A 25,928-nucleotide genomic window follows, 5' to 3' on the forward strand; every position below is an offset into this window, starting at 1 on the left:
TCATTGAACTCAACATCTTCATTGTGCTGTGTTTTTAATTCCATGACACATTTGTTTTTACAATTTAAAGATCAACTCAACACACAAAGGAACCATAGACCTTCAGAGATGAAAAATTAAATGAGATGTAGGCTTTTAATTTGTTAAAGTAAAAAAAAAGGTTTACGTGTCTGACACATTTTAGGCATCTAAGTTATTAGTCGTAAAATGAATATCACAAATCGTGAATGAATTCAGAGTTAGCGTCGACAACCATGCTACAATATATTGGTTCAAGCTAGTGACGTCTTGTTTCTGGTTCAAAACCTGGATGAACATCTACAGCATCTGAGACACTTTGGAAAACTGTGACTTCAGAGGCGGCGTTGTGGTTGAGCCGTGAAAAGGAGCCACAACGATCCTTTTAGTCGTTTATACAACAAGCTACAACTACAGTTTTACACAACATTAATAGAAAGGACATGGTAAATATAAATACACATGTAAAATAAACTAAAAAAGATTAAGTGTTATAACTTACCCTGTTGAGCTTCTCAGTTCTCGAGCCAATGGAAGCATGAAGCAAGGTGATGTTAGTTTGGTGTCGATGCATCACAGACAATAAACATTACTCTCATTAGGTCTAGCTGACGATTTGTACGATTAAAAAGCTGAAACTATAAAAATTCTGTTTCGGAAACAATGAGCAAAGATGAACTACAAGACAAAACTCTGAAGCAAAAGTGAGCCACTTACGAAACTACTTATTGTTGGTTGAATGTGACGGTTCGATGCCGGGCGGTTGGATCACTCTTAACCTGAATAAACAACGGGATGAAGACAGGTGACGTCTTTCAGTCGGACGTCACTTTGTCCCACACAAGGACTCACTTCCTGCCTCTATCGCTCAAGTGACTGAACTGACCAATAAGAAGCCAGAAAGGCCCCAGAGGCGGATTCAACAAATCATTACAACTGTTTTCCCGATGTAAACACGTAAATGTATAAAGAATATGTGTAAACATGTAAAAGTATAAATAATATATGTGTAAAAATACATATGTAAATAACTTCACTGTAAAGTTTCATTAACTCATGTTTGTTGCCGATGCAACATTTGATCCAATAAACATTTCTCTCATTACGTCTTGTCTTCCTGCGTTTGTAAGTTAATGAAGCGATAACTAAAAAAACGTAGTTTCACGCTCCTTGAACATCGAGCACATATGTGAACTAAGAGAATAATTAGTTTATTAACGAGCTATTTACCGACCGTGATGTGTAAGTCGTTCATCTGACAGAAGCTAATATGAGCCCTTTCACCCTCTTTTTACTCAAATCTGTGTTCTAGAGGCTTCAATGAGTTGATGAGTAAGGGGTTCTCTGAGGGGGGCCACTAGTTCTGTCCATCCAGTCAGGTATAAAAGGAAAGGGTTAAACCATGGTAGTCAGTCAGTAGCGTCGAGTGAACACATCCACAGCCAACATGAGCAACACTGGCATGAACATGAGGGGAAAGGTGCTTCTGATCAGCTTTTTTAATAAGCTGACAATTACATAGTTTAATTTCTCCTATCTCCTGTTTTTTACCATCTAACTTTCATAACTTACTTTTTTCCAGATCATCTTCTACGAGGAGAAGAACTTCCAGGGTCGCACCTATGAGTGCATGAGCGACAGCTCCGACATGACCACCCACCTGAACAGGTCCCACTCCTGTAGGGTGGAGAGCGGCTGCTTCATGGTCTACGACCGCCCCAACTACATGGGAAACCAGTTCTTCATGAGGAGGGGCGAGTACTCCGACTACATGAGCATGATGGGAATGAGGGAGTGCATCAGGTCTTGTCGCATGATCCCCATGGTAATTACTCCGTGGACTGAATATTACTAATTAGTACTTCTACAGCTCTGATATTTTTCTGACGTGCATCTTTCTTTCGGCTCTCCAGCACCGTGGCCAGTTCAGGACTAAGATCTATGAGAGGGAGAACTTCGGCGGTCAGAGCAACGAGATGATGGACGACTGTGACAACATCCAGGACCGCTACCGCATGTCCGACTGCATGTCCTGCCACGTGATGGACGGCCACTGGCTGATGTACGAGCAGCCCCACTACAGAGGCAAGATGATGTACCTGAGGCCCGGAGAGTACAGGAGCTTCAGGGACATGGGCATGAGCGGCACCAGGTTCATGAGCATGAGGCGCATCACGGATTCCTGCAACTAAAAGTTCACTCAATGTTCAATGTCTGTAGCAAATGCCACTAAATAAAGAAATTGCTGCACTAAATGATTTTGTATGGAGCTTACTGCCTTGTCACAAGATTGTTCACTACCACACAGTAATAAATGATAGGTCATCGAACTCAACATATTCAATGTGCTGTGTTTTTAATTCCATGACACATTTGTCTTTACATTTTAAAGATCAACTCAACACACAAAGGAACCATAGACCTTCAGAGATGAAAAATTAAATATGAATTAAAGGCTTTTAATTTGTCAAAGTACAAAAAAGTTTACGTGTGTCTGACACATTTTAGGCCTCTAAATTATTAGTTGTACAGTTTAATATCACAAATCGTGAATGAATACAGAGTTAGCTTTGATAACCATGCTACAATATATTGGTTCAAGCTAGTTATGTCTTGTTACTGGTTTCAAAACCTGGATGAACATCTACAGCATCTGAGACACTTTGGAAAACTGTGATTTCAGAGGCGGCGTTGTGGTTGAGCCGTGAACAGGAGCCACAAGGAACCTTTTATTCTTTTAGACGATTAACAAGCTACAACTACAGTTTCACACAACATTAATAGAAAGGACATGATGAAAATATAAATACATATATAAGCATAAACTAAAAGATAAAATGTAATAACTTACCCTGTTGAGCTTCTTTGTTCTCGAGCCAATTGAAGCATGAAGCAAGCTTATGTTAGTTTGGTGTCGATGCATCATAGACAATAAACATTACTCTCATTAGGTCTAGCTGACGATTTGTACGATTAAAAAGCTGAAACTACAAAAATTCTGTTTCGGAAACAATGAGCAAAGATGAACTACGAGACAAAACACTGAATTAAAAGGGAACCACTTACGAAACTAGCTATTGTCGGTTGAACTAGACGGTTCGATGCCGGGCGGTTGGATCACTCTTAACCTGAATAAACAACGGGATGAAGACGGATGATGTCTTTCTGCTGAATGTCACTTTGTCCCACACAAGGACTCACTTCCTGCTTCTGACTCTCATGTGACTGAACTGACCAATAAGAAGCCAGAAAGGCCCCAGAGGCAGATTCAACAAATCACTACAACTGTTTTCCCGATGTAAACACGTAAATGTATAAAGAATATATGTGTAAAAATACATATGTAAATAACTTCACTGTAAAGTTTCATTAACTCATGTTTGTTGCCGATGCAACATTTGATCCAATAAACATTTCTCTCATTACGTCTTGTCTTCCTGCGTTTGTAAGTTAATGAAGCGATAACTAAAAAAACGTAGTTTCACGCTCCTTGAACATCGAGCGCATATGTGAACTAAGAGAATAATTAGTGTATTAACGAGCTATTTACCGACCGTGATGTGTAAGTCGTTCATCTGACAGAAGCTAATATGAGCCCTTTCACCCTCTTTTTACTCAAATCTGTGTTCTAGAGGCATCAATGAGTTGATGAGTAAGGGGTTTTCTGAGGGGGGCCACTAGTGCTGTCCATCCAGTCAGGTATAAAAGGAAAGGGTTAAACCATGGTAGTCAGTCAGTAGCGTCGAGTGAACACATCCACAGCCAACATGAGCAACACTGGCATGAACATGAGGGGAAAGGTGCTTCTGATCAGCTTTTTTAATAAGCTGAAAATTACTTAGTTTAATGTCTCATATCTCCTGTTTTTTACCATCTAACTCTTATGACTTACTTTTTTCCAGATCATCTTCTACGAGGAGAAGAACTTCCAGGGTCGCACCTACGAGTGCATGAGCGACAGCTCCGACATGACCACCCACCTGAACAGGTCCCACTCCTGCAGGGTGGAGAGCGGCTGCTTCATGGTCTACGACCGCCCCAACTACATGGGAAACCAGTTCTTCATGAGGAGGGGCGAGTACTCCGACTACATGAGCATGATGGGAATGAGGGAGTGCATCAGGTCTTGTCGCATGATCCCCATGGTAATTACTCCGTCGACTGAATATTACTAAGTATTACTTCTACAGCTCTGACATTTTTCTGACGTGCATCTTTCTTTTGGCTCTACAGCACCGTGGCCAGTTCAGGATGAAGATCTACGAGAGGGAGAACTTCGGCGGTCAGAGCAACGAGCTGATGGACGACTGTGACAACATCCAGGACCGCTACCGCATGTCCGAGTGCATGTCCTGCCAGGTGATGGACGGCCACTGGCTGATGTATGAGCAGCCCAACTACAGAGGCAAGATGATGTACCTGAGGCCCGGAGAGTACAGGAGCTTCAGGGACATGGGCATGAGCGGCACCAGGTTCATGAGCATGAGGCGCATCACGGATTCCTACAACTAAAAGTTCACTCAATGTTCAATGTCTGGAGCAAATGCCACTAAATAAAGAAATTGCTGCACTAAATGATTTCTTATGGAGCTTACTGCCTTGTCACAAGATTGTTTCGGCCCACAGTAATAAATGATGGGTCATTGAACTCAACATATTCAATGTGCTGTGTTTTTAGTTCCATGACACATTTGTCTTTACAATTTAAAGATCAACTCAACACACAAAGGAACCATAGACCTTTAGAGATGAAAAATTAAATATGAAATAAAGGCTTTTAATTTACAAAGTACAAAAAAGTTTACGGGTGTCTGACACATTTTAGGCATCTAAATTATTAGTTGTACAATTAATATCACAAATCGTGAATGAATACAGAGTTAGCTTTGATAACCATGCTACAATATACTGATTCAAGCTAGTGACGTCTTGTTACTGGTTTCAAAACCTGGATGAACATCTACAACATCTGAGACACTTTGAAAAACTGTGATTTCAGAGGCGGCGTTGTGGTTTAGCCGTGAACAGGAGCCACAAGGAGCCTTTTAGTAATTTATACGATTAACAAGCTACAACTACAGTTTAATACAAAATTAATAGAAAGGACATGATACATATAAATACATATATAAGCATAAACTAAAAGAAACAATTTAATAACTTACCCTATTGAGCTTCTTTGTTCTCGAGCCAATGGAAGCATGAAGCAAGCTAATGTTAGTTTGGTGTCGATGCATCATAGACAATAAACATTACTCTCATTAGTTCTAGCTGACGATTTGTATGATTAAAAAGCTGAAACTATAAAAATTCTGTTTCGGAAACAATGAGCAAAGATGAACTACAAGACAAAACGCTGAAGCAAAAGGGAGCCACTTACGAAACTAGCTATTGTTGGTTGAACATGACGTTCGATGCCGGGCGGTTTGATCACTCTTAACCTGAATAAACAACAGGATGAAGATGGATGACATCCCACACAAGCACTCACTTCCTGCTTCTGACTCTAATGTGACTGAACTGACCTATAAGAAGCCAGAAAGGCCCCAGAGGCAGATTCAACAAATCATTACAACTGTTTTCCCGATGTTAACACGTAAATGTATAAATAATAGTGCTGTTAATCAAGTTATTCACGTCAATAGGCTGTGATTAATCATGATTAATATATAAATATTTAAATATATATTTAATATATAAAATATTTAATACTATTTACAAGTACGGTGTTTGAATAAAGAAATGTATAAAAAACTGGTAAACCTTTTTTAAACTTTATTTTACATCTCAGGCAATTAAAATATCTTAATTCACTAAGCAACTACACCCATAAAATGCTAACTTAATTAGCAGACAACCTCATCAAGTACAAAAATATCTGCTTACCCGTAAATAATTTGTAAAATGACATTTTACCCACATGACTTTTAAATTGAGTTGGCTTAAGGTTTAAAAAGAAAACTAATGCCATAGTGTCTTCGAAGAGACGAAGTAAACAGTCCCTTTTCAAACTCTACAATGAATAACATGACTTGTTACTTTTGAACTTTATCTATTAGATGAGCTGTTATGCCGAGGTAGTTATGGTTGCTTACTGATGTCCAGTGGTCTACTGTCAGTGCAATAAATTGCCAAGATGGCGGCGCGTGCACAACGTGAGGCTCAGCATCTTCCCAGATTTAGCAAAATAGTTATATTCTGCCAACTAGTTTTAAGTCTGTTCACTCAGAACAGTCTTGCGAATACTTTCTACAGCTGACAGGATCTTTTAGACATTGGATCTTGTTCTTCTACTCACTTTTTCGATGGTCCAAGGCTCATTCCTGAGATTGTCAGAGCTACCGAGGCTACCAACCCGGCGACACCGACCGGAAATGGTCACAGGCTGGCGTCGAGATTGTAAACAAAGACGGGGGAAGAGAGGTGGGCTAAGGGCTAAGCTTAAGCTAACTCCTCACCGGCTATCTCTACCGAGCCTTTTCCTCGCCAATGTTCGGTCTCTGGCGAACATAATGGTCGAGCTGCGGCTGCGGATCACACACACAAATTGATTATGGACTGCAACATCATGATTATCACAGAAACATGGGTCAACAGCAGCGTTCCCGATAGCGCCATCGAGCTAACGGGGCGCTACCTCCTCCGGGCGGATAGAACAGCTGATGACTCCGGTAAGACCACAGGTGGGGGCCTGTGCATCTATGTGAACAAAGCCGTTCAGGCCACACTGGACTCCCACACGGACATCGACTCCTATGCCTCTTCCATTCTGGACTTCATCAACACCAACATCAACAGTGTCACCACCCTCAAACGTATCACTACATTCCCTAACCAGAAGCCATGGATGAACAAAGAGGTCCGCCTACTGCTGAAGGCACGAGGCATCGCTTCAGATCGGGCCTACAGTTAACCCAGGGCTGACCTGAAGAGGGGCAGCAAGAAGGCCAAGCACTGCCACACGCTAAGGATTGAGGAGCACTTCAAGAACAACTCCAACCCCCGACGTATGTGGCAAGGCATCCAGGCTTTAACTGACTACAAACCCACCAACCCCACCCCCCAAAACAGCGATGCCTCATTCCTTGACGAGCTTAACAGCTTTTTATGCTCGCTTCGACAGGGACAACCAGGAGGTGGCTATCAAGGCTGTGCTCACTACAGACCACCAGCCCCTCACACTCTCCTCCATCGACGTGTGTGCTGCACTGAGCAGGATCAATGCACGTAAGCCTGCGGACCCTGATGGCATCCCCGGACGCGTGCTCAGGGCCTGTGCTGGCCAGCTAGCTGAGGTCCTGACTGACATATTCAACCTGTCACTGGCCCAAGCAGCTGTCCCCACGTGCTTTAAAACCACCTCCATCGTGCTGGTGCCTAAACACTCCACTGCAGCGAGCCTCAACGACTTCCGCCCTGTTGCACCCACCCCCACAATTATGAAATGCTTCGAGAGGATGGTCCTGGCTCACCTCAAAACCTGTTTACCACCCACACTGGACCCCTTCCAATTCGCCTACCGCCAGAACAGGAGTACGGAGGATGCCATCTCCACGGCACTTCTCTCCGCACTTTCTCACCTGGACAATAACAACTCCTATGTAAGAATGCTGTACATAGACTTCAGTTCAGCTTTCAACATGATCATCCCCTCCAAACTGATCACAAAGCTCGGTGACCTAGGCATCAACACTTCCCTCTGCAACTGGATACTGGACTTCCTGTCCAACAGACCCCAGTCTGTTAGGTTAGAGAACCACACCTCCTCAACCCTCATCCTGAACACCGTCGTGCCACAGGGCTGTGTGCTAAGTCCTCTCCTCTACTCCCTCTTCACCTATGACTGCATACCTGTACATGTATCTAATACCTTTGTCAAGTTTGCAGACGATACAACGGTGATTGGCCTCATCAGCAACAACGATGAGTCGGCCTACAGAGAAGAGGTCCAGAATCTGAAAGAGTGGTGCGCCGACAACAACCTGGCTCTCAACACCAAGATGACCAAAGAGCTCATTATGGACTACAGGAAGAAAGGTGGCACACACACCCCCATCCATGTCAACGGGACAGAGGTTGAGCGTGTCACCAGCTTCAAGTTCCTTGGTGTCCACATCTCTGAGGACCTCTCTTGGAACCTCAACACCTCAACCCTGGTCAAGAAATCACACCAGCGTGAAGAAGGCCCATCTGTCTCCTCAGATTCTGGTGAATTTCTACCGCTGCACCATCGAGAGCATCCTCACCAACTGCATCTCAGCTGCTCTGTTGCGGACCGGAAATCACTGCAGAGGGTGGTGAAAACTGCCCAACGCATCACCGGTTCCTCACTCCCCACCATTGCAGCTGTCTAGAGCAAGAGATGTCTGCGGAGAGCAGCATTGTCAAGGACAGCTCACACCCCAGCCACAGACTGTTTGCCCTCCTCCCTTCTGGGAGGCGCTACAGGGTCCTCCGTTCCCGGACCAGCAGGTTCAGGAACAGCTTCATCCCTGCGGCTGTCACCCTGCTGAACTCTGCACCACAGTGATAGCAGCCCCCCCAAGATGTTACTTCAGACTCGTTGTACTACGGTGGAAAGACAGTTGATCACTGCAGTATGTACACACCACTTTAGTTTATCTAAACTCCCAATCGAAAGCTTTTTTAATCTACATTTGCCGTTAAGCACACCAGGCTGGTCTCCTCACTCATCACTTCTACTTCTTCACCCACAAGGAGGTAAACATCTGCACTGGAGGACTAAGGCAGGAAATTGTGGTCAGACTTGGTGATGTGATTAATTTGCGTTAAAAAAATGTTTACACGTTTAGGTTTCCAGATTAATCGCAAGTGTTAACGTTGACAGCCTTAATAAATAATATATTTGTAAACATGTAAAAGTATAAATAATATATGTGTAAACACATATATGTAAATAACTTCCCTGTAAAGTTTAATTAACTCATGTTTGTTGCCGATGCAACATTTGATCCAATAAACATTTCTCTCATTACGTCTTGTCTTCCTGCGTTTGTAAGATAATGAAGCGAAAACTAAAAAAACGTAGTTTCACGCTCCTTGAACATCGAGCACATATGTGAACTAAGAGACAAATTAGCGTATTAACAAGCTATTTACCGACCATGATGTGTAAGTCGTTCATCTGACAGAAGCTAATATGAGCCCTTTCACCCGCTTTTTACTCAAATCTGTGTTCTAGAGGCTTCAATGAGTTGATGAGTAAGGGGTTCTCTGAGGGGGGCCACTAGTTTTGTCCATCCAGTCAGGTATAAAAGGAAAGGGTTAAACCATGGTAGTCAGTCAGTAGCGTCGAGTGAACACATCCACAGCCAACATGAGCAACACCGGCATGAACATGAGGGGAAAGGTGCTTCTGATCAGCTTTTTTAATAAGCTGAAAATTACCTAATTTAATTTCACCTATCTCCTGTTTTTTACCATCTAACTTTTATGACTTACTTTTTTCCAGATCATCTTCTACGAGGAGAAGAACTTCCAGGGTCGCACCTACGAGTGCATGAGCGACTGCTCCGACATGACCACCCACCTGAACAGGTCCCACTCCTGCAGGGTGGAGAGCGGCTGCTTCATGGTCTACGACCGCCCCAACTACATGGGAAACCAGTTCTTCATGAGGAGGGGCGAGTACTCCGACTACATGAGCATGATGGGAATGAGGGAGTGCATCAGGTCTTGTCGCATGATCCCCATGGTAATTACTCCGTCGACTGAATATTACTAAGTATTACTTCTACAGCTCTGACATTTTTCTGACGTGCATCTTTCTTTCGGCTCTCCAGCACCGTGGCCAGTTCAGGATGAAGATCTACGAGAGGGAGAACTTCGGCGGTCAGAGCAACGAGCTGATGGACGACTGTGACAACATCCAGGACCGCTACCGCATGTCCGAATGCATGTCCTGCCAGGTGATGGACGGCCACTGGCTGATGTACGAGCAGCCCCACTACAGAGGCAAGATGATGTACCTGAGGCCCGGAGAGTACAGGAGCTTCAGGGACATGGGCATGAGCGGCACCAGGTTCATGAGCATGAGGCGCATCACGGATTCCTGCAACTAAAAGTTCACTGAATGTTCAATGTCTGTAGCAAATACCACTAAATAAAGAAATTGCTGCACTAAATGATTTTGTATGGAGCTTACTGCCTTGTCACAAGATTGTTCACTACCACACAGTAATAAATGATGGGTCATTGAACTCAACATATTCATTGTGCTGTGTTTTAGTTCCATGACACATTTGTCTTTACAATTTAAAGATAAACTCAACACACAAAGGAACCATAGACCTTCAGAGATGAAAAAATAAAATATGATATGTAGGCTTTTAATTTGTCAAAGTACAAAAAAGTTTACATGTGTATGACAGATTTTTGTGATATAAATTATTAGTCGTCCAAATTAATATCACAAATCGTGAATGAATACACAGTTAGCTTTGATAACCATGCTACAATATATTGGTTCAAGCTAGTGACTTCTTGTTACTGGTTTCAAAACCTGGATTATCATCTACAGCATCTGAGACACTTTGGAAAACTGTGACTTCAGAGGCGGCGTTGTGGTTGAGCCGTGAACAGGAGCCACAAGGAGCCTTTTAGTCATTTATACGATTAACAGGCTACAACTACAGTTTCACACAACATTAATAGAAAGGACATGTTAAATATAAATACATATGTAAAATAAACTAAAAAAGATTAAATGTAATAACTTACCCTGTTGAGCTTCTTTGTTCTCGAGCCAATGGAAGCATGATGCAAGCTGATGTAAGTTTGATGTCGATGCATCATAGACAATAAACATTACTCTCATTAGGTCTAGCTGATGATTTGTAAGATTAAAAAGCTGAAACTAGAAAAAATTCTGTTTCGGAAACAATGAGCAAAGATGAACTACAAGACAAAACGCTGAAGCAAAAGGGAGCCACTTACGAAACTAGCTATTGTCGGTTGAACATGACGTTCGATGCCGGGCGGTTTGATCACTCTTAACCTGAATAAAGAACAGGATGAAGACGGATGACGTCCCACACAAGCACTCACTTCCTGCTTCTGTCGCTCATGTGACTGAACTGACCAATAAGAAGCCAGAAAGGCCCCAGAGGCAGATTCAACAAATCATTACAACTGTTGTTCAGATGTAAACATGTAAATTTAAAAGAATACATGTGTAAACATGTAAATGTAAATAATATATGAGTAAACATACATATGTGAATAACTTCACTATAAAGTTTCATTAACTCATGTTTGTTGTCCATGCAACATTTCATCGAATTAACATTTCTCTCATTACGTCTTGTCTTCCTGCGTTTGTAAGATGATGAAGCGAAAATAAGAAGAAAAAAAATATCGCTCCTTGAACATCAAGCACATATTTTAACTTAGAGATGAATTAGCTTATTACTGAGCTATTTACCGACCGTGATGTGTAAGTCGTTCATCTGACAGAAGCTAATATGAGCCCTTTCACCCGCTTTTTACTCAAACCTGTGTTCTAGAGGCTTCAATGAGTTGATGAGTAAGGGGTTCTCTGAGGGGGGGCACTAGTTCTGTCCATCCAGTCAGGTATAAAAGGAAAGGGTTAAACCATGGTAGTCAGTCAGTAGCGTCGAGTGAACACATCCACAGCCAACATGAGCAACACCAGCATGAACATGAGGGGAAAGGTGCTTCTGATCAGCTTTTTTAATAAGCTGAAAATTACTTAGTTTAATTTCACCTATCGCCTGTTTTTTACCATCTAACTTTTATGACTTACCTTTTTCCAGATCATCTTCTACGAGGATAAGAACTTCCAGGGTCGCAACTACGAGTGCATGAGCGACAGCTCCGACATGACCTCCTACCTGAACAGGTGCCACTCCTGCAGGGTGGAGAGCGGCTGCTTCATGGTCTACGACCGCCCCAACTACATGGGAAACCAGTTCTTCATGAGGAGGGGCGAGTACTCCGACTACATGAGCATGATGGGAATGAGGGAGTGCATCAGGTCTTGTCGCATGATCCCCATGGTAATTACTCCGTCCACTGAATATTACTAAGTAGTACTTCTCCAGCTCTGACATTTTTCTGACGTGCATCTTTCTTTTGGCTCTACAGCACCGTGGCCAGTTCAGGACTAAGATCTACGAGAGGGAGAACTTCGGCGGTCAGAGCAACGAGATGATGGACGACTGTGACAACATCCAGGACCGCTACCGCATGTCCGAGTGCATGTCCTGCCACGTGATGGACGGCCACTGGCTGATGTACGAGCAGCCCAACTACAGAGGCAAGATGATGTACCTGAGGCCCGGAGAGTACAGGAGCTTCAGGGACATGGGCATGAGCGGCTCCAGGTTCATGAGCATGAAGCGCATCACGGATTCCTACAACTAAAAGTTCACTGAATGTTCAATGTCTGTAGCAAATGCCACTAAATAAAGAAATTGCTGCACTAAATGATTTTGTATGGAGCTTACTGCCTTGTCACAAGATTGTTCAGTACCACACAGTAATAAATGATGGGTCATTGAACTCAACATATTCAATGTGCTGTGTTTTTAATTCCCTGACACATATTTCTTTACATTTTAAAGATCAACTCAACACACAAAGGAACAATAGACCTTCAGAGATGAAAAATTAAATATGAAATAAAGGCTTTTAATTTGTCAAAGTACAAAAAAGTTTACGTGTGTCTGACACATTTTAGGCATCTAAATTATTAGTTGTACAATTAATATCACAAATCGTGAATGAATACAGAGTTAGCTTTGATAACCATGCTACAATATGTTGGTTCAAGCTAGTGACGTCTTGTTTCTGGTTCAAAACCTGGATGAACATCTACATTATCTGAGACACTTTGGAAAACTGTGATTTCAGAGGCGGCGTTGTGGTTGAGCCGTGAACAGGAGCCACAAGGAACCTTTTATTCATTTATACGATTAACAAGCTACAACTACAGTTTAATACAACATTAATAGAAAAGACATGATACATAAAAATACATATATAGACATAAACTAAAAGAAACAATTTAATAACTTACCCTGTTGAGCTTCTTTGTTTTCGAGCCAATGGAAGCATGAAGCAAGCTGATGCTAGTTTGGTGTCGATGCATCAAAGACAATAAACATATTACTCTCATTAGTTCTAGCTGACGATTTGTACGATTAAACAGCTGAAACTATAAAAATTCTGTTTCGGAAACATGAGCAAAGATGAACTACAAGACAAAACGCTGAAGCAAAAGGGAGCCACTTACGAAACTAGCTATAGTTGGTTGAACATGACGGTTTGATGCCGGGCGGTTGGGTCACTCTTAACCTGAATAAACAACGGGATGAAGACGGATGATGTCTTTCTGCTGAACGTCACTTTTCTCCACACAAGCACTCACCTCCTGCTTCTGACTCTCATGTGACTGAACTGACCAATAAGAAGCCAGAAAGGCCCCAGAGGCATATTCAACAAATCATTACAACTGTTGTTCAGATTTTAACACGTAAATGTACAAGTATATATGTGTAAACATGTAAATGTATAAATATTATATATGTAAACATACATATGTAAATAACTTCAGTGTAAAGTTTCATTAACTCATGTTTGTTGTCGATGCAACATTTTATCCAATAAACATTTCTCTCATTACGTCTTGTCTTCCTGCGTTTGACAGATGATGAAAAAAAAACTACAGAAATTTTGTTTCACGCTCCTTGAACATCGAGCACATATTTGAACTAAGAGAATAATTAGCGTATTAATGAGCTATTTACCGACCGTGATGTGTAAGTCGTTCATCTGACAGAAGCTAATATGAGCCCTTTCACCCTCTTTTTACTCAAATCTGTGTTCTAGAGGCTTCAATGAGTTGATGAGTAAGGGGTTCTCTGAGGGGGGCCACTAGTGCTGTCCATCCAGTCAGGTATAAAAGGAAAGGGTTAAACCATGGTAGTCAGTCAGTAGCGTCGAGTGAACACATCCACAGCCAACATGAGCAATACCGGCATGAACATGAGGGGAAAGGTGCTTCTGATCAGCTTTTTTAATAAGCTGAAAATTACTTAATTTAATTTCACCTATCTCCTGTTTTTTACCATCTAACTCTTATGACTTACCTTTTTCCAGATCATCTTCTACGAGGAGAAGAACTTCCAGGGTCGCACCTACGAGTGCATGAGCGACTGCTCCGACATGACCACCCACCTGAACAGGTCCCACTCCTGCAGGGTGGAGAGCGGCTGCTTCATGGTCTACGACCGCCCCAACTACATGGGAAACCAGTTCTTCATGAGGAGGGGCGAGTACTCCGACTACATGAGCATGATGGGAATGAGGGAGTGCATCAGGTCTTGTCGCATGATCCCCATGGTAATTACTCCGTCCACTGAATATTACTAAGTAGTACTTCTACAGCTCTGACATTTTTCTGACGTGCATCTTTCTTTCGGCTCTCCAGCACCGTGGCCAGTTCAGGATGAAGATCTACGAGAGGGAAAACTTCGGCGGTCAGAGCAACGAGATGATGGACGACTGTGACAACATCCAGGACCACTACCGCATGTCTGAGTGCATGTCCTGCCAGGTTATGGACGGCCACTGGCTGATGTACGAGCAGCCCAACTACAGAGGCAAGATGATGTACCTGAGGCCCGGAGAGTACAGGAGCTTCAGGGACATGGGCATGAGCGGCACCAGGTTCATGAGCATGAGGCGCATCACGGATTCCTACAACTAAAAGTTCACTCAATGTTCAATGTCTGTAGCAAATGCCACCAAATAAAGAAATTCCTGCACTAAATGATTTTGTATGGAGCTTACTGCCTTGTCACAAGATTGTTCACTACCACACAGTAATAAATGATGGGTCATTGAACTCAACATATTCAATGTGCTGTGTTTTTAATTCCCTGACACATTTGTCTATGCAATTTAAAGATCAACTCAACACACAAAGGAACCATAGACCTTCAGAGATGAAAAATTAAATAAGATGTAGGCTTTTAATTTGTTAAAGTAAAAAAAAGGTTTACGTGTCTGACACATTTTAGGCATCTAAGTTATTAGTCGCACAATTAATATCACAAATCGTGAATGAATACAGAGTAAGCTTTGACAACCATGCGACAATATACTGATTCAAGCTAGTGACGTCTTGTTACTAGTTTCAAAACCTGGATGAACATCTACAGCATCTGAGACACTTTGGAAAACAGTGATTTCAGAGGCGGCGTTGTGGTTGAGCCGTGAACAGGAGCCACAAGGAGCCTTAAGGTCATTCATACGATTAACAGGCTACAACTACAGTTTCACACAACATTAATAGAAAGGACATGTTAAATATAAATACATATGTAAACATAAACTAAAAAAGATTAAATGTAATAACTTACCCTGTTGAGCTTCTCAGTTCTCGAGCCAATAGAAGCATGAAGCAAGGTGATGTTAGTTTGGTGTCGATGCATCATAGACATAAACATTACTCTCATTAGGTCTAGCTGACGATTTGTACGATTAAAAAGCTGAAACTATAAAAATTCCGCTTCGGAAACAATGAGCAAAGATGAACTACAAGACAAAACGCTGAAGCAAAAGGGAGCCACTTACGAAACTAGCTATTGTCGGTTGAACATGACGGTTCGATGCCGGCCGGTTGGATCACTCTTAACCTGAATAAACAACAGGATGAAGACGATGACGTCTTTCAGTCGAACGTCACCTTTCTCTACACAAGCACTCACTTCCTGCTTCTGTCTCTCATGTGACTGAACTGACCAATAAGAAGCCAGAAAGGCCCCAGAGGCAGATTCAACAACTCATTACAACTGTTTTCCCGATGTAAACACGTAAATATGTAAATGTATAAATAGTATATGTGTAAACATGTTAATGTATAGATAATATACCTGTAAACATACATATGTAAATAACCTCACTGTAAAGTTTCATTAACTCATTTTGTTGTCGATGCAACATTTGATCCAATAAACATTTCTCTCATTACGTCTTGTCTTCCTGCGTTTGTAAGATGATGAATCGAAAACTAAGAAAATTTTGTTTCACGCTCCTTGAACATCAAGCACATATTTTTACTTAGAGAATAATTAGCATATTAATGAGCTATTTACCGACCGTGATGTGTAAGTCGTTCATCTGACAGAAGCTAATATGAGCCCTTTCACCCGCTTTTTACTCAAATCTGTGTTCTAGAGGCTTCAATGAGTTGATGAGTAAGGGGTTCTCTGAGGGGGGGCACTAGTTCTGTCCATCCAGTCAGGTATAAAAGGAAAGGGTTAAACCATGGTAGTCAGTCAGTAGCGTCAAGTGAACACATCCACAGCCAACATGAGCAACACCGGCATGAACATGAGGGGAAAGGTGCTTCTGATCAGCTTTTTTGATAAGCTGAAAATTACTTAGTTTAATTTCACCTATCTCCTGTTTTTTACCATCTAACTTTTATGACTTACTTTTTTCCAGATCATCTTCTACGAGGAGAAGAACTTCCAGGGTCGCACCCACGAGTGCATGAGCGACAGCTCCGACATGTCCTCCTACCTGAACAGGTGCCACTCCTGCAGGGTGGAGAGCGGCTGCTTCATGGTCTACGACCGCCCCAACTACATGGGAAACCAGTTCTTCATGAGGAGGGGCGAGTACTCCGACTACATGAGCATGATGGGAATGAGGGAGTGCATCAGGTCTTGTCGCATGATCCCCATGGTAATTACTCCGTCCACTGAATATTACTAAGTAGTACTTCTACAGCTGACATTTTTCTGACGTGCATCTTTCTTTTGGCTCTACAGCACCGTGGCCAGTTCAGGATGAAGATCTACGAGAGGGAGAACTTCGGCGGTCAGAGCAACGAGATGATGGACGACTGTGACAACATCCAGGACCACTACCGCATGTCCGAGTGCATGTCCTGCCAGGTGATGGACGGCCACTGGCTGATGTATGAGCAGCCCAACTACAGAGGCAAGATGATGTACCTGAGGCCCGGAGAGTACAGGAGCTTCAGGGACATGGGCATGAGCGGCACCAGGTTCATGAGCATGAGGCGCATCACGGATTCCTACAACTAAAAGTTCACTGAATGTTCAATGTCTGTAGCAAATGCCACTAAATAAAGAAATTGCTGCACTAAATGATTTTGTATGGAGCTTACTGCCTTGTCTCAAGATTGTTCACCACACAGTAATAAATGATGGGTCATTGAACTCAACATATTCAATGTGCTATGTTTTTAATTCCCTGATACATTTGTCTTTACAATTTAAAGATCAACTCAACACACAAAGGAACCATAGACCTTCAGAGATGAAAAATTAAATGAAATGTAGGCTTTTAATTTGTTAAAGTAAAAAAAAGGTTTACGCGTCTAACACATTTTAGGCATCTAAGTTATTAGTCGTACAATTAATATCACAAATCGTGAATGAATACAGAGTTAGCTTTGGAAACCATGCTACAATATATTGGTTCAAGCTAGTGACGTCTTGTTCCTGGTTTCAAAACCTCATTTATACGATTAACAAGCTACAACTACAGTTTAATACAACATTAATAGAAAAGACATGATACATAAAAATACATATATAGACATAAACTAAAAGAAACAATTTAATAACTTACCCTGTTGAGCTTCTTTGTTTTCGAGCCAATGGAAGCATGAAGCAAGCTGATGCTAGTTTGGTGTCGATGCATCAAAGACAATAAACATATTACTCTCATTAGGTCTAGCTGACGATTTGCACGATTAAAAAGCTGAAACTATAAAAATTCCGCTTCGGAAACAATGAGTAAAGATGAACTACAAGACAAAACTCTGAAGAAAAAGTGAGCCACTTACGAAACTAGCTATAGTTGGTTGAACATGACGGTTCGATGCCGGGCGGTTGGATCACTCTTAACCTAAATAAACAACAGGATGAAGATGGATGACGTATTTCAGTCGAACGTCACTTTTCTCCACACAAGCACTCACTTCCTGCTTCTGTCTCTCATGTGACTGAACTGACCAATAAGAAGCCAGAAAGGCCCCAGAGGCAGATTCAACAAATCACTACAACTGTTTTCCCGATGTAAACACGTAAATATGTAAATGTATAAATAGTATATGTGTAAACATGTTAATGTATAGATAATATACCTGTAAACATACATATGTAAATAACTTCACTGTAAAGTTTCATTAACTCATTTTGTTGTCGATGCAACATTTGATCCAATAAACATTTCTCTCATTACGTCTTGTCTTCCTGCGTTTGTAAGATGATGAATCGAAAACTAAGAAAATTTTGTTTCACGCTTCTTGAACATCAAGCACATATTTTTACTTAGAGAATAATTAGCATATTAATGAGCTATTTACCGACCGTGACGTGTAAGTCGTTCATCTGACAGAAGCTAATATGAGCCCTTTCACCCTCTTTTTACTTAAACCTGTGTTCTAGAGGCTTCAATGAGTTGATGAGTAAGCGGTTCTCTGAGGGGGGGCACTAGTTCTGTCCATCCAGTCAGGTATAAAAGGAAAGGGTTAAACCATGGTAGTCAGTCAGTAGCGTCGAGTGAACACATCCACAGCCAACATGAGCAACACCGGCATGAACATGAGGGGAAAGGTGATTCTGATCTGCTTTTTTAATAAGCTGAAAATTACTTAGTTTAATTTCTCCTATCTCCTGTTTTTTACCATCTAACTCCTATGACTTACTTTTTTCCAGATCATCTTCTACGAGGAGAAGAACTTCCAGGGTCGCACCCACGAGTGCATGAGCGACAGCTCCGACATGACCACCTACCTGAACAGGTCCCACTCCTGCAGGGTGGAGAGCGGCTGCTTCATGGTCTACGACCGCCCCAACTACATGGGAAACCAGTTCTTCATGAGGAGGGGCGAGTACTCCGACTACATGAGCATGATGGGAATGAGGGAGTGCATCAGGTCTTGTCGCATGATCCCCATGGTAATTACTCCGTGGACTGAATATTACTAAGTAGTACTTCTCCAGCTCTGACATTTTTCTGACGTGCATCTTTCTTTTGGCTCTACAGCACCGTGGCCAGTTCAGGACTAAGATCTACGAGAGGGAGAACTTCGGCGGTCAGAGCAACGAGATGATGGACGACTGTGAGAACATCCAGGACCGCTACCGCATGTCCGAGTGCATGTCCTGCCACGTGATGGACGGCCACTGGCTGATGTACGAGCAGCCCAACTACAGAGGCAAGATGATGTACCTGAGGCCCGGAGAGTACAGGAGCTTCAGGGACATGGGCATGAGCGGCTCCAGGTTCATGAGCATGAGGCGCATCACGGATTCCTACAACTAAAAGTTCACTCGATGTTCAATGTCTGTAGCAAATGCCACTAAATAAAGAAATTGCTGCACTAAATGATTTCTTATGGAGCTTACTGCCTTATCACAAGATTGTTCACTACCACACAGTAATAAATGATGGGTCATTGAACTCAACATATTCAATGTGCTGTGTTTTTAGTTCCATGACACATTTGTCTTTCCAATTTAAAGATCAACTCATCACACAAAGGAACCATAGACCTTCAGAGATGAAAAATTAAATGAGATGTAGGCTTTTAATTTGTGAAAGTAATAAAAAGGTTTACGTGTGTCTGACACATTTTAGGCATCTAAATTATTAGTGGTACAATTAATATCACAAATCGGGAATGAATACAGAGTTAGCTTTGATAACCATGCTACAATATCATGGTTCAAGCTAGTGACGTCTTGTTCCTGGTTTCAAAACCTGGATGAACATCTACAGCATCTGAGACACTTTGGAAAACTGTGATTTCATAGGCGGCGTTGTGGTTGAGCTGTGAACAGGAGCCACAACGATCCTTTTAGTCGTTTATACAACAAGCTACAACTACAGTTTCACACAACATTAATAGAAAGGACATGGTAAATATAAATACATATGTAAACATAAACTAAAAAAGATTAAATGTAATAACTTACGCTGTTGAGCTTCTCAGTTCTCGAGCCAATGGAAGCATGAAGCAAGCTGATGTTAGTTTGGTGTCGATGCATCACAGACAATAAACATTACTCTCATTAGGTCTAGCTGACGATTTGTACGATTAAAAAGCTGAAACTATAAAAATTCTGTTTCGGAAACAATGAGAAAGATGAACTACAAGACAAAACGCTGAAGCAAAAGTGAGCCACTTACGAAACTAGCTATTGTCGGTTAAACATGACGGTTCGATGCCAGGCGGTTGGATCACTCTTAACCTGAATAAACAACAGGATGAAGATGGATGACGTCCCACACAAGCACTCACTTCCTGCTTCTGACTCTCATGTGACTGAACTGACCAATAAGAAGCCAGAAAGGCCCCAGATGCAGATTCAACAAATCATTACAACTGTTGTTCAGATGTAAACACGTAAATATGTAAATGTGTAAATGGTATATGTGTAAACATGTAAATGTATAAATAATATATGTGTAAACATGTAAATGTATAAATAATATATGTGTAAACATACATATGTAAATAACTTCACTGTAAAGTTTCATTAACTCATGTTTGTTGTCGATGCAACATTTGATCCAATAAACATTTCTCTCATTACGTCTTGTCTTCCTGCGTTTGTAAGATGATGAAGAAAAAACTACGAACATTTAGTTTCACGCTCCTTGAACATCGAGCACATATTTGAACTAAGAGACAAATTAGCGTATTAATGAGCTATCTACCGGTCGTGATGCGTAAGTTGTGCATCTGACAGAAGCTAATATGAGCCTCTAATGAAGTGAGCTAGTGGGAGATGTCAAAGACTCATCAAGATTTTGAAGAACAAACATTACTCTGATTTATTCTTGTCCAGCTGATAATTTGTGCGATAAAAAGGCAAAAACTTGATAATTTAGTTTCAGGAACAGCGAGCACAAGCTTAAGATGAATTAAAAGGCAAAAAAGCTCCATTTATTTTAGCTCTTTTGTTCCGACAGCGATGATGCATTCTCTGTGTCTCTGATGGAAGCTAACGGGACGGCTACTGTGAAGTGAGCTAATGTTTTCTATCAATATGACCTATCAGCATTTTAGACAATAAAAGTTTTTATCATTTCCCCTCATTGTCTAGCTCATAACTTTCTAAGATTAAAAGGCTAAAACTATGATAATTCAGTTTCAGGAACAACGAGCTGAAGATGAACTAAAGGACAAAATTGCTTTGTTGAGCTCAACACAGATTTTTGCCGTAACCGTCCCTGAACTGCGTCGGACGTACGTGTTGCCCTCGGACACAATAAACTCAGAATTGAAAAAAAAGCTTTGTGTCATATCATCAAAAGAGAGAGAGTTTCTAAAGTCTTCGAGGGCCTGGTCATGTGATGTTTCAACACACAGCAACACAGGCCTGTACAGTTCTCTGGTGTAGGCTGCTGGGTCAGGGCTTTTAACAAAGGGGGCCCACTGACCCCGGTGGTCTGCGTCCTGTATAAAAGCAAGGGTTAAACCAAAGAGGACAGCAGTGCAGCAGTAGCCGAAGCAACAGCAGCAGCTCACCTACAAGCATGACCACCACTGACATGAGCATGGGCAAGGTAAGCTTCTGGGTTATTGGGGAAAAAAGAACAACAGTTCATGCAGGATTATCAAACTCAACTCTAATTCCAAATTCATGTTTCTCCAGATCATCTTCTACGAGGAGAAGAACTTCCAGGGTCGCTCCTATGAGTGCATGAGCGACTGCTCCGACATGTCCTCCTACCTGAACAGGTGCCAGTCCTGCAGGGTGGAGAGCGGCTGCTTCATGGTCTACGACCGCACCAACTTCATGGGAAACCAGTACTACATGAGGAGGGGCGAGTACGCCGACTACATGAGCATGATGGGAATGAGCGGTGGCATCAAGTCTTGCCGTATGATCCCCATGGTAGGTTTCACACACAGCAACAAAACTTCTGACATCCACCGAATGATAATGTGTTTTAACTAAATTAATGATTCCGTTGTTACTTCACCAGCACCGTGGCCAGTTCAGGATGAAGATCTACGAGAGGGAGAACTTCGGTGGTCAGAGCAACGAGATGATGGACGACTGTGAGAACATCCAGGAGCGTTACCGCATGTCCGACTGCCAGTCCAGCAACGTGCAGGACGGCCACTGGCTGATGTACGAGCAGCCCAACTACAGAGGCAAGATGATGTACCTGAGGCCCGGAGAGTACAGGAGCTTCAGGGACATGGGCATGAGCGGCACCAGGTTCATGAGCATGAGGCGCATCACCGACATGTGCTAGACATTTCCATCTTGAAATAAAAAACCTGAACGATAAACACTTGTTTCTGCTATTTTTCTGTGGTTTGATTTTACACATTGAATCAATGCAATGAGGATTATGAACATTGATCAAGAGCTGTCAAAACAAGCATGTTCCCAACATATGAAAACAAATACTCAACATGAAATAAACACTGGAAAAGCATCATCATCTCAAATTGCTTAAAAGGTCATAAAACATACAACTTCATCTGCATCCTCCAATAAAGTAAATTTACTCAAAATCCAATGAAGTCATTTCTTTACACAAATTACAATTATCACCAATGTAATTCAGTGTAAATCAAGCACATTGACCCATTGAGATAAAATGTGATTAATAATAATTATTCCTGTGCAACATGATCAATATAATGAATAATAATCATGTTTATTACATATAGTAATATAATTATGATCATGAAGCTGTTTTAGTAAATGCACACGAGCAAACTGCCCCTCATAGATGTTGATAAACTAAATGTTAGTCACTTTGAATAAAAGCATCAGCTTCATGACGTGTAGTCCAATGATATAAAATATACAACAGGAATAGACCTTTCCTGCCAATATAGTTTTCAATTTATGAATAAAAACAAATATATATATATAAAATGTGTGAGATACTTTCTATGCCATCATCTCATATTAATCATGTTCATGGAGTCGTTGCCAAACCTGCAATCTTTTGATTCAAGTGAGGTTCAATACTTTTCAATATGAACTTTTTAATTTTCATGTAATTTGATCAGATGAAAGTTTCATTGTGGTTTTAAACCAATTTACCCAAACAGATCTGGACAAGAAGGCATCGTGAAATGAGACATAAACATATGTCAATGTATTAAAAAAATAAAGTTCTTCTCATTCTGTTTTTCTGTAGCATTGACCTCCCTGAAAATGATTATAATCTATAATATACTCAAGTTATTTCACAATTTAAATAAAGATGATGTGATCCCTCATTGGTTTAAATTGTAAAGTGTAAGAAACTTCGAACACATTGTCAAATATTGTAATTGTGCAAATAAATGATCTGACTATAGAGATGTTGTGTGTATGAATATTTGATAAAGCAGGTACTTTTTGAATTTAAGATTAATACATGTATTTGTGACCTTCACAGAATTTGTGAACACTTTTGTATAAATGTTCACTGTGAAAGTTTCTAATGTCACTCCAGCAATAAAAAATTGGAAAACTAACGATGTACAAGTGTACTTTTATCTTTTTTCTCTGGCATATGTTCCAAACATGTTTCAGATATATTTCAGCTTCTATTTGAGACAGAATCTAGTTATTATTGCAAATGAAAAAATGAAAATGACGTACACAGTTCAATCTAGAACGGTGGAGCATGTGAGAGGAGGCATAATGAGCTTCTCCCATCAGCATTCACAAACACAGGGACCTGCACCACACGCTGCTGACTCATGGCTTCTATACAATCTGTCCATCAATTGTTCCGTTGAAGCGTTTAGTATAAAAAAGGCTTAGCTCCTGGATATGATTGCTATAGCATCAGTCGAAGCACCAGCCACCATGCACGGCAAGGTGAGTTCTACCTCATGTTACTGGTTATTTTACGATCTTTAAACACGTTCAGGTTATGTTCTTGAAATTAGAATCAACGACAGTCTTTCTGTACGTTTAGATCAGCACCTGTAGATGGATTTACAACACTTTTAAAAGCATGAGATAAAGATCTGAACGATAGGTTTGGTCAACAGAATCCAGAGAACCGAGGAATTAAACAGTCTCTCTGCAGTGTTTAGTATTTCGATTTCAGTTTATATGAATAAACTAAATATGCCCTGGTCCTGTTTTTCAGATCATCTTCTACGAGGACAAGAACTTCCAGGGTCGCTCCTATGAGACCAGCAGCGACTGCGCCGACATGTCGTCCCACCTGAGCAGGTGTCACTCCTGCAAGGTGGAGAGCGGCTGCTTCATGGTGTACGACCGGCCCAACTACATGGGTCAGCAGTACTTCCTGAGGAGGGGCGAGTACTCCGACTACCAGCGCATGATGGGCTTCGGCGACTGCGTCAGGTCCTGTCGTATGATCCCGATGGTGCGATGCTAAAATACACACAAAGAACTACACATCCACAGGTTTCAGTCAAAACCACTAACCCACTTGTACGTTGTTTTGTTTTGCAACAGCACAAGGGCTCCTACAGAGTAAGGCTCTACGAGATGGAGAACTTCGGAGGCCAGAAGAACGAGATGCAGGAGGACTGCGACAACTTCCAGGACCGCTTCCGCATGTCCGACTGCCAGTCCTGCAACGTGATGGACGGCCACTGGCTGATGTACGAGCAGCCGCGCTACAAGGGCAGGATGATGTACCTGAGGCCTGGAGAGTACAGGAGCTTCAGGGACATGGGCTACGATGGAATGAAGTTCAGCTCCATCAGACGCATCAATGACTCCTGTTAACTTCAAAAATTCATCTTTTTTTTTAAACAAATAAAAAGTTTTTTTTTTTCAAATTCAACATGCATATACAATATCGATTGCTGTTTTTTTTGTATTCATTTGATCATATTGTTTGTATATTGTATCTTAAGAAACACACTTGCTGACTGATGGATGGTTTTATCTTTCGACAGCAGCACCTACGTTAGGCTCGTAATTCTCACAGTGTCATTTTCATTAACATTATTTATAAAGTACGCAGGTATTTAAAGAGACAAATGGACAAACATGTCTTTATCCGTCTTGTCAAGATGTAAAGTGAATGTAAATGATCAAGTAAGTCTTTTATAATTTCAGTTGAAGATGAAGTAACCTAGTGAAGGTTATTGCAAACATTTGAATAGTAGCTCTGAGCTTTGAGTTTGAAAAACAAAAGGTTGAAATACACATAAATAAATATCACATATTGTACCAGGATAAAGAAAATAATAACTGAACTGTAAATCAGCTACAAAGACTTTAAGTCATTTATAACCAGAGTTTATCTCCGATATTCAGCAGGAAACTTTTAAAATATGAAGAATTCTAAAAAGAGTTTGGTGGATTTATTCAGGAAGCAGAGCATCATGGGTAATATCCAGTATTCAGTTGTGTTTCAGTTCACTGGGATGACTCAGTCAGAGCTCAACACGTTGATTTTCATCTACGTATAAACCACTTCATCGCTCAAACACGGAGCCCAACAGAATCAGTCACCACATGTTGCTGCAGGGGGCGCTGCTGCTCAGTAGAAGCAACATAGTGTTTCTTTAACATCTGAAAATCACATTTATAACCACGCATTTAATATGATACAACACAAACCCACACAACCACTGACGGTGTCAAAGGCAAAGTTTGATTTGCTGGAAACCAAAGAAACAATCCTGTCGACTTACAGAGTTCAAAAAGTTCGGATACGGCTCGTTTCTCATCGGTAGAGCAGCTGAGGAAGCTACTTTGTATCAGCTCCAAGATGAATCTAATGTTAGCAACATGAAGAGCGGTTTGATTACATTGATACTTTTCTAATAAAGCTATACCTATTAACAATATTGTGGTTGTGATACATCAACTCGTAGGCCTGTACGATCCGCTTTAATTCTCGTATGTTTATCGGACAGTTAT

The 25,928-nt window shown here is 41.4% G+C and overlaps 9 protein-coding genes across 10 annotated transcripts; all 9 read left to right on the top strand.

The window, feature by feature from the left end:
* The first annotated feature begins 1,453 nt into the window (after positions 1 to 1,453).
* On the top strand, positions 1,454 to 2,210 carry LOC128456040 (gamma-crystallin M3-like). Its single transcript, XM_053440072.1, has 3 exons — positions 1,454 to 1,498; positions 1,601 to 1,843; positions 1,932 to 2,210. Exons 1-3 carry the CDS (start codon positions 1,466 to 1,468, stop codon positions 2,208 to 2,210), a joined length of 555 nt encoding a protein of 184 aa, XP_053296047.1. The 5' UTR covers positions 1,454 to 1,465.
* Positions 2,211 to 3,773: 1,563 nt separating this feature from the next.
* LOC128456045 (gamma-crystallin M3-like) lies at positions 3,774 to 4,530 on the top strand. The gene is made up of 3 exons (XM_053440076.1): positions 3,774 to 3,818; positions 3,921 to 4,163; positions 4,252 to 4,530. The coding sequence occupies exons 1-3, from the start codon at positions 3,786 to 3,788 to the stop codon at positions 4,528 to 4,530; spliced, it is 555 nt and encodes a 184-aa protein (XP_053296051.1). The 5' UTR covers positions 3,774 to 3,785.
* Positions 4,531 to 9,343: 4,813 nt separating this feature from the next.
* Positions 9,344 to 10,100, top strand: LOC128456042 (gamma-crystallin M3-like). Its single transcript, XM_053440074.1, has 3 exons — positions 9,344 to 9,388; positions 9,491 to 9,733; positions 9,822 to 10,100. The coding sequence occupies exons 1-3, from the start codon at positions 9,356 to 9,358 to the stop codon at positions 10,098 to 10,100; spliced, it is 555 nt and encodes a 184-aa protein (XP_053296049.1). The 5' UTR covers positions 9,344 to 9,355.
* Positions 10,101 to 11,666: 1,566 nt separating this feature from the next.
* On the top strand, positions 11,667 to 12,423 carry LOC128456038 (gamma-crystallin M3-like). Its single transcript, XM_053440070.1, has 3 exons — positions 11,667 to 11,711; positions 11,814 to 12,056; positions 12,145 to 12,423. The coding sequence occupies exons 1-3, from the start codon at positions 11,679 to 11,681 to the stop codon at positions 12,421 to 12,423; spliced, it is 555 nt and encodes a 184-aa protein (XP_053296045.1). The 5' UTR covers positions 11,667 to 11,678.
* Positions 12,424 to 14,013: 1,590 nt separating this feature from the next.
* LOC128456046 (gamma-crystallin M3-like) lies at positions 14,014 to 14,770 on the top strand. The gene is made up of 3 exons (XM_053440077.1): positions 14,014 to 14,058; positions 14,161 to 14,403; positions 14,492 to 14,770. The coding sequence occupies exons 1-3, from the start codon at positions 14,026 to 14,028 to the stop codon at positions 14,768 to 14,770; spliced, it is 555 nt and encodes a 184-aa protein (XP_053296052.1). The 5' UTR covers positions 14,014 to 14,025.
* Positions 14,771 to 16,365: 1,595 nt separating this feature from the next.
* LOC128456043 (gamma-crystallin M3-like) lies at positions 16,366 to 17,120 on the top strand. Its single transcript, XM_053440075.1, has 3 exons — positions 16,366 to 16,410; positions 16,513 to 16,755; positions 16,842 to 17,120. The coding sequence occupies exons 1-3, from the start codon at positions 16,378 to 16,380 to the stop codon at positions 17,118 to 17,120; spliced, it is 555 nt and encodes a 184-aa protein (XP_053296050.1). The 5' UTR covers positions 16,366 to 16,377.
* A 1,494-nt stretch (positions 17,121 to 18,614) lies between these two features.
* On the top strand, positions 18,615 to 19,371 carry LOC128456047 (gamma-crystallin M3-like). Its single transcript, XM_053440078.1, has 3 exons — positions 18,615 to 18,659; positions 18,762 to 19,004; positions 19,093 to 19,371. The coding sequence occupies exons 1-3, from the start codon at positions 18,627 to 18,629 to the stop codon at positions 19,369 to 19,371; spliced, it is 555 nt and encodes a 184-aa protein (XP_053296053.1). The 5' UTR covers positions 18,615 to 18,626.
* A 2,211-nt stretch (positions 19,372 to 21,582) lies between these two features.
* On the top strand, positions 21,583 to 22,320 carry LOC128456027 (gamma-crystallin M3-like). Of its 2 annotated transcripts, none has more exons than XM_053440057.1 (3): positions 21,583 to 21,621; positions 21,711 to 21,953; positions 22,045 to 22,320. In XM_053440057.1, exons 1-3 carry the CDS (start codon positions 21,592 to 21,594, stop codon positions 22,318 to 22,320), a joined length of 549 nt encoding a protein of 182 aa, XP_053296032.1. In that variant the 5' UTR covers positions 21,583 to 21,591. The 2 variants fall into 2 exon arrangements, with proteins under 2 accessions (XP_053296032.1, XP_053296031.1); XM_053440056.1 differs by having other exon boundaries at positions 21,613 to 21,633.
* A 1,544-nt stretch (positions 22,321 to 23,864) lies between these two features.
* LOC128456048 (gamma-crystallin M3-like) lies at positions 23,865 to 24,782 on the top strand. Its single transcript, XM_053440080.1, has 3 exons — positions 23,865 to 23,894; positions 24,172 to 24,414; positions 24,507 to 24,782. The coding sequence occupies exons 1-3, from the start codon at positions 23,883 to 23,885 to the stop codon at positions 24,780 to 24,782; spliced, it is 531 nt and encodes a 176-aa protein (XP_053296055.1). The 5' UTR covers positions 23,865 to 23,882.
* The last annotated feature ends 1,146 nt before the right edge of the window (positions 24,783 to 25,928 follow it).

The sequence above is a fragment of the Pleuronectes platessa genome, chromosome 14 (genome assembly GCF_947347685.1).
Source record: "Pleuronectes platessa chromosome 14, fPlePla1.1, whole genome shotgun sequence".
Lineage (NCBI taxonomy): Eukaryota > Metazoa > Chordata > Actinopteri > Pleuronectiformes > Pleuronectidae > Pleuronectes > Pleuronectes platessa.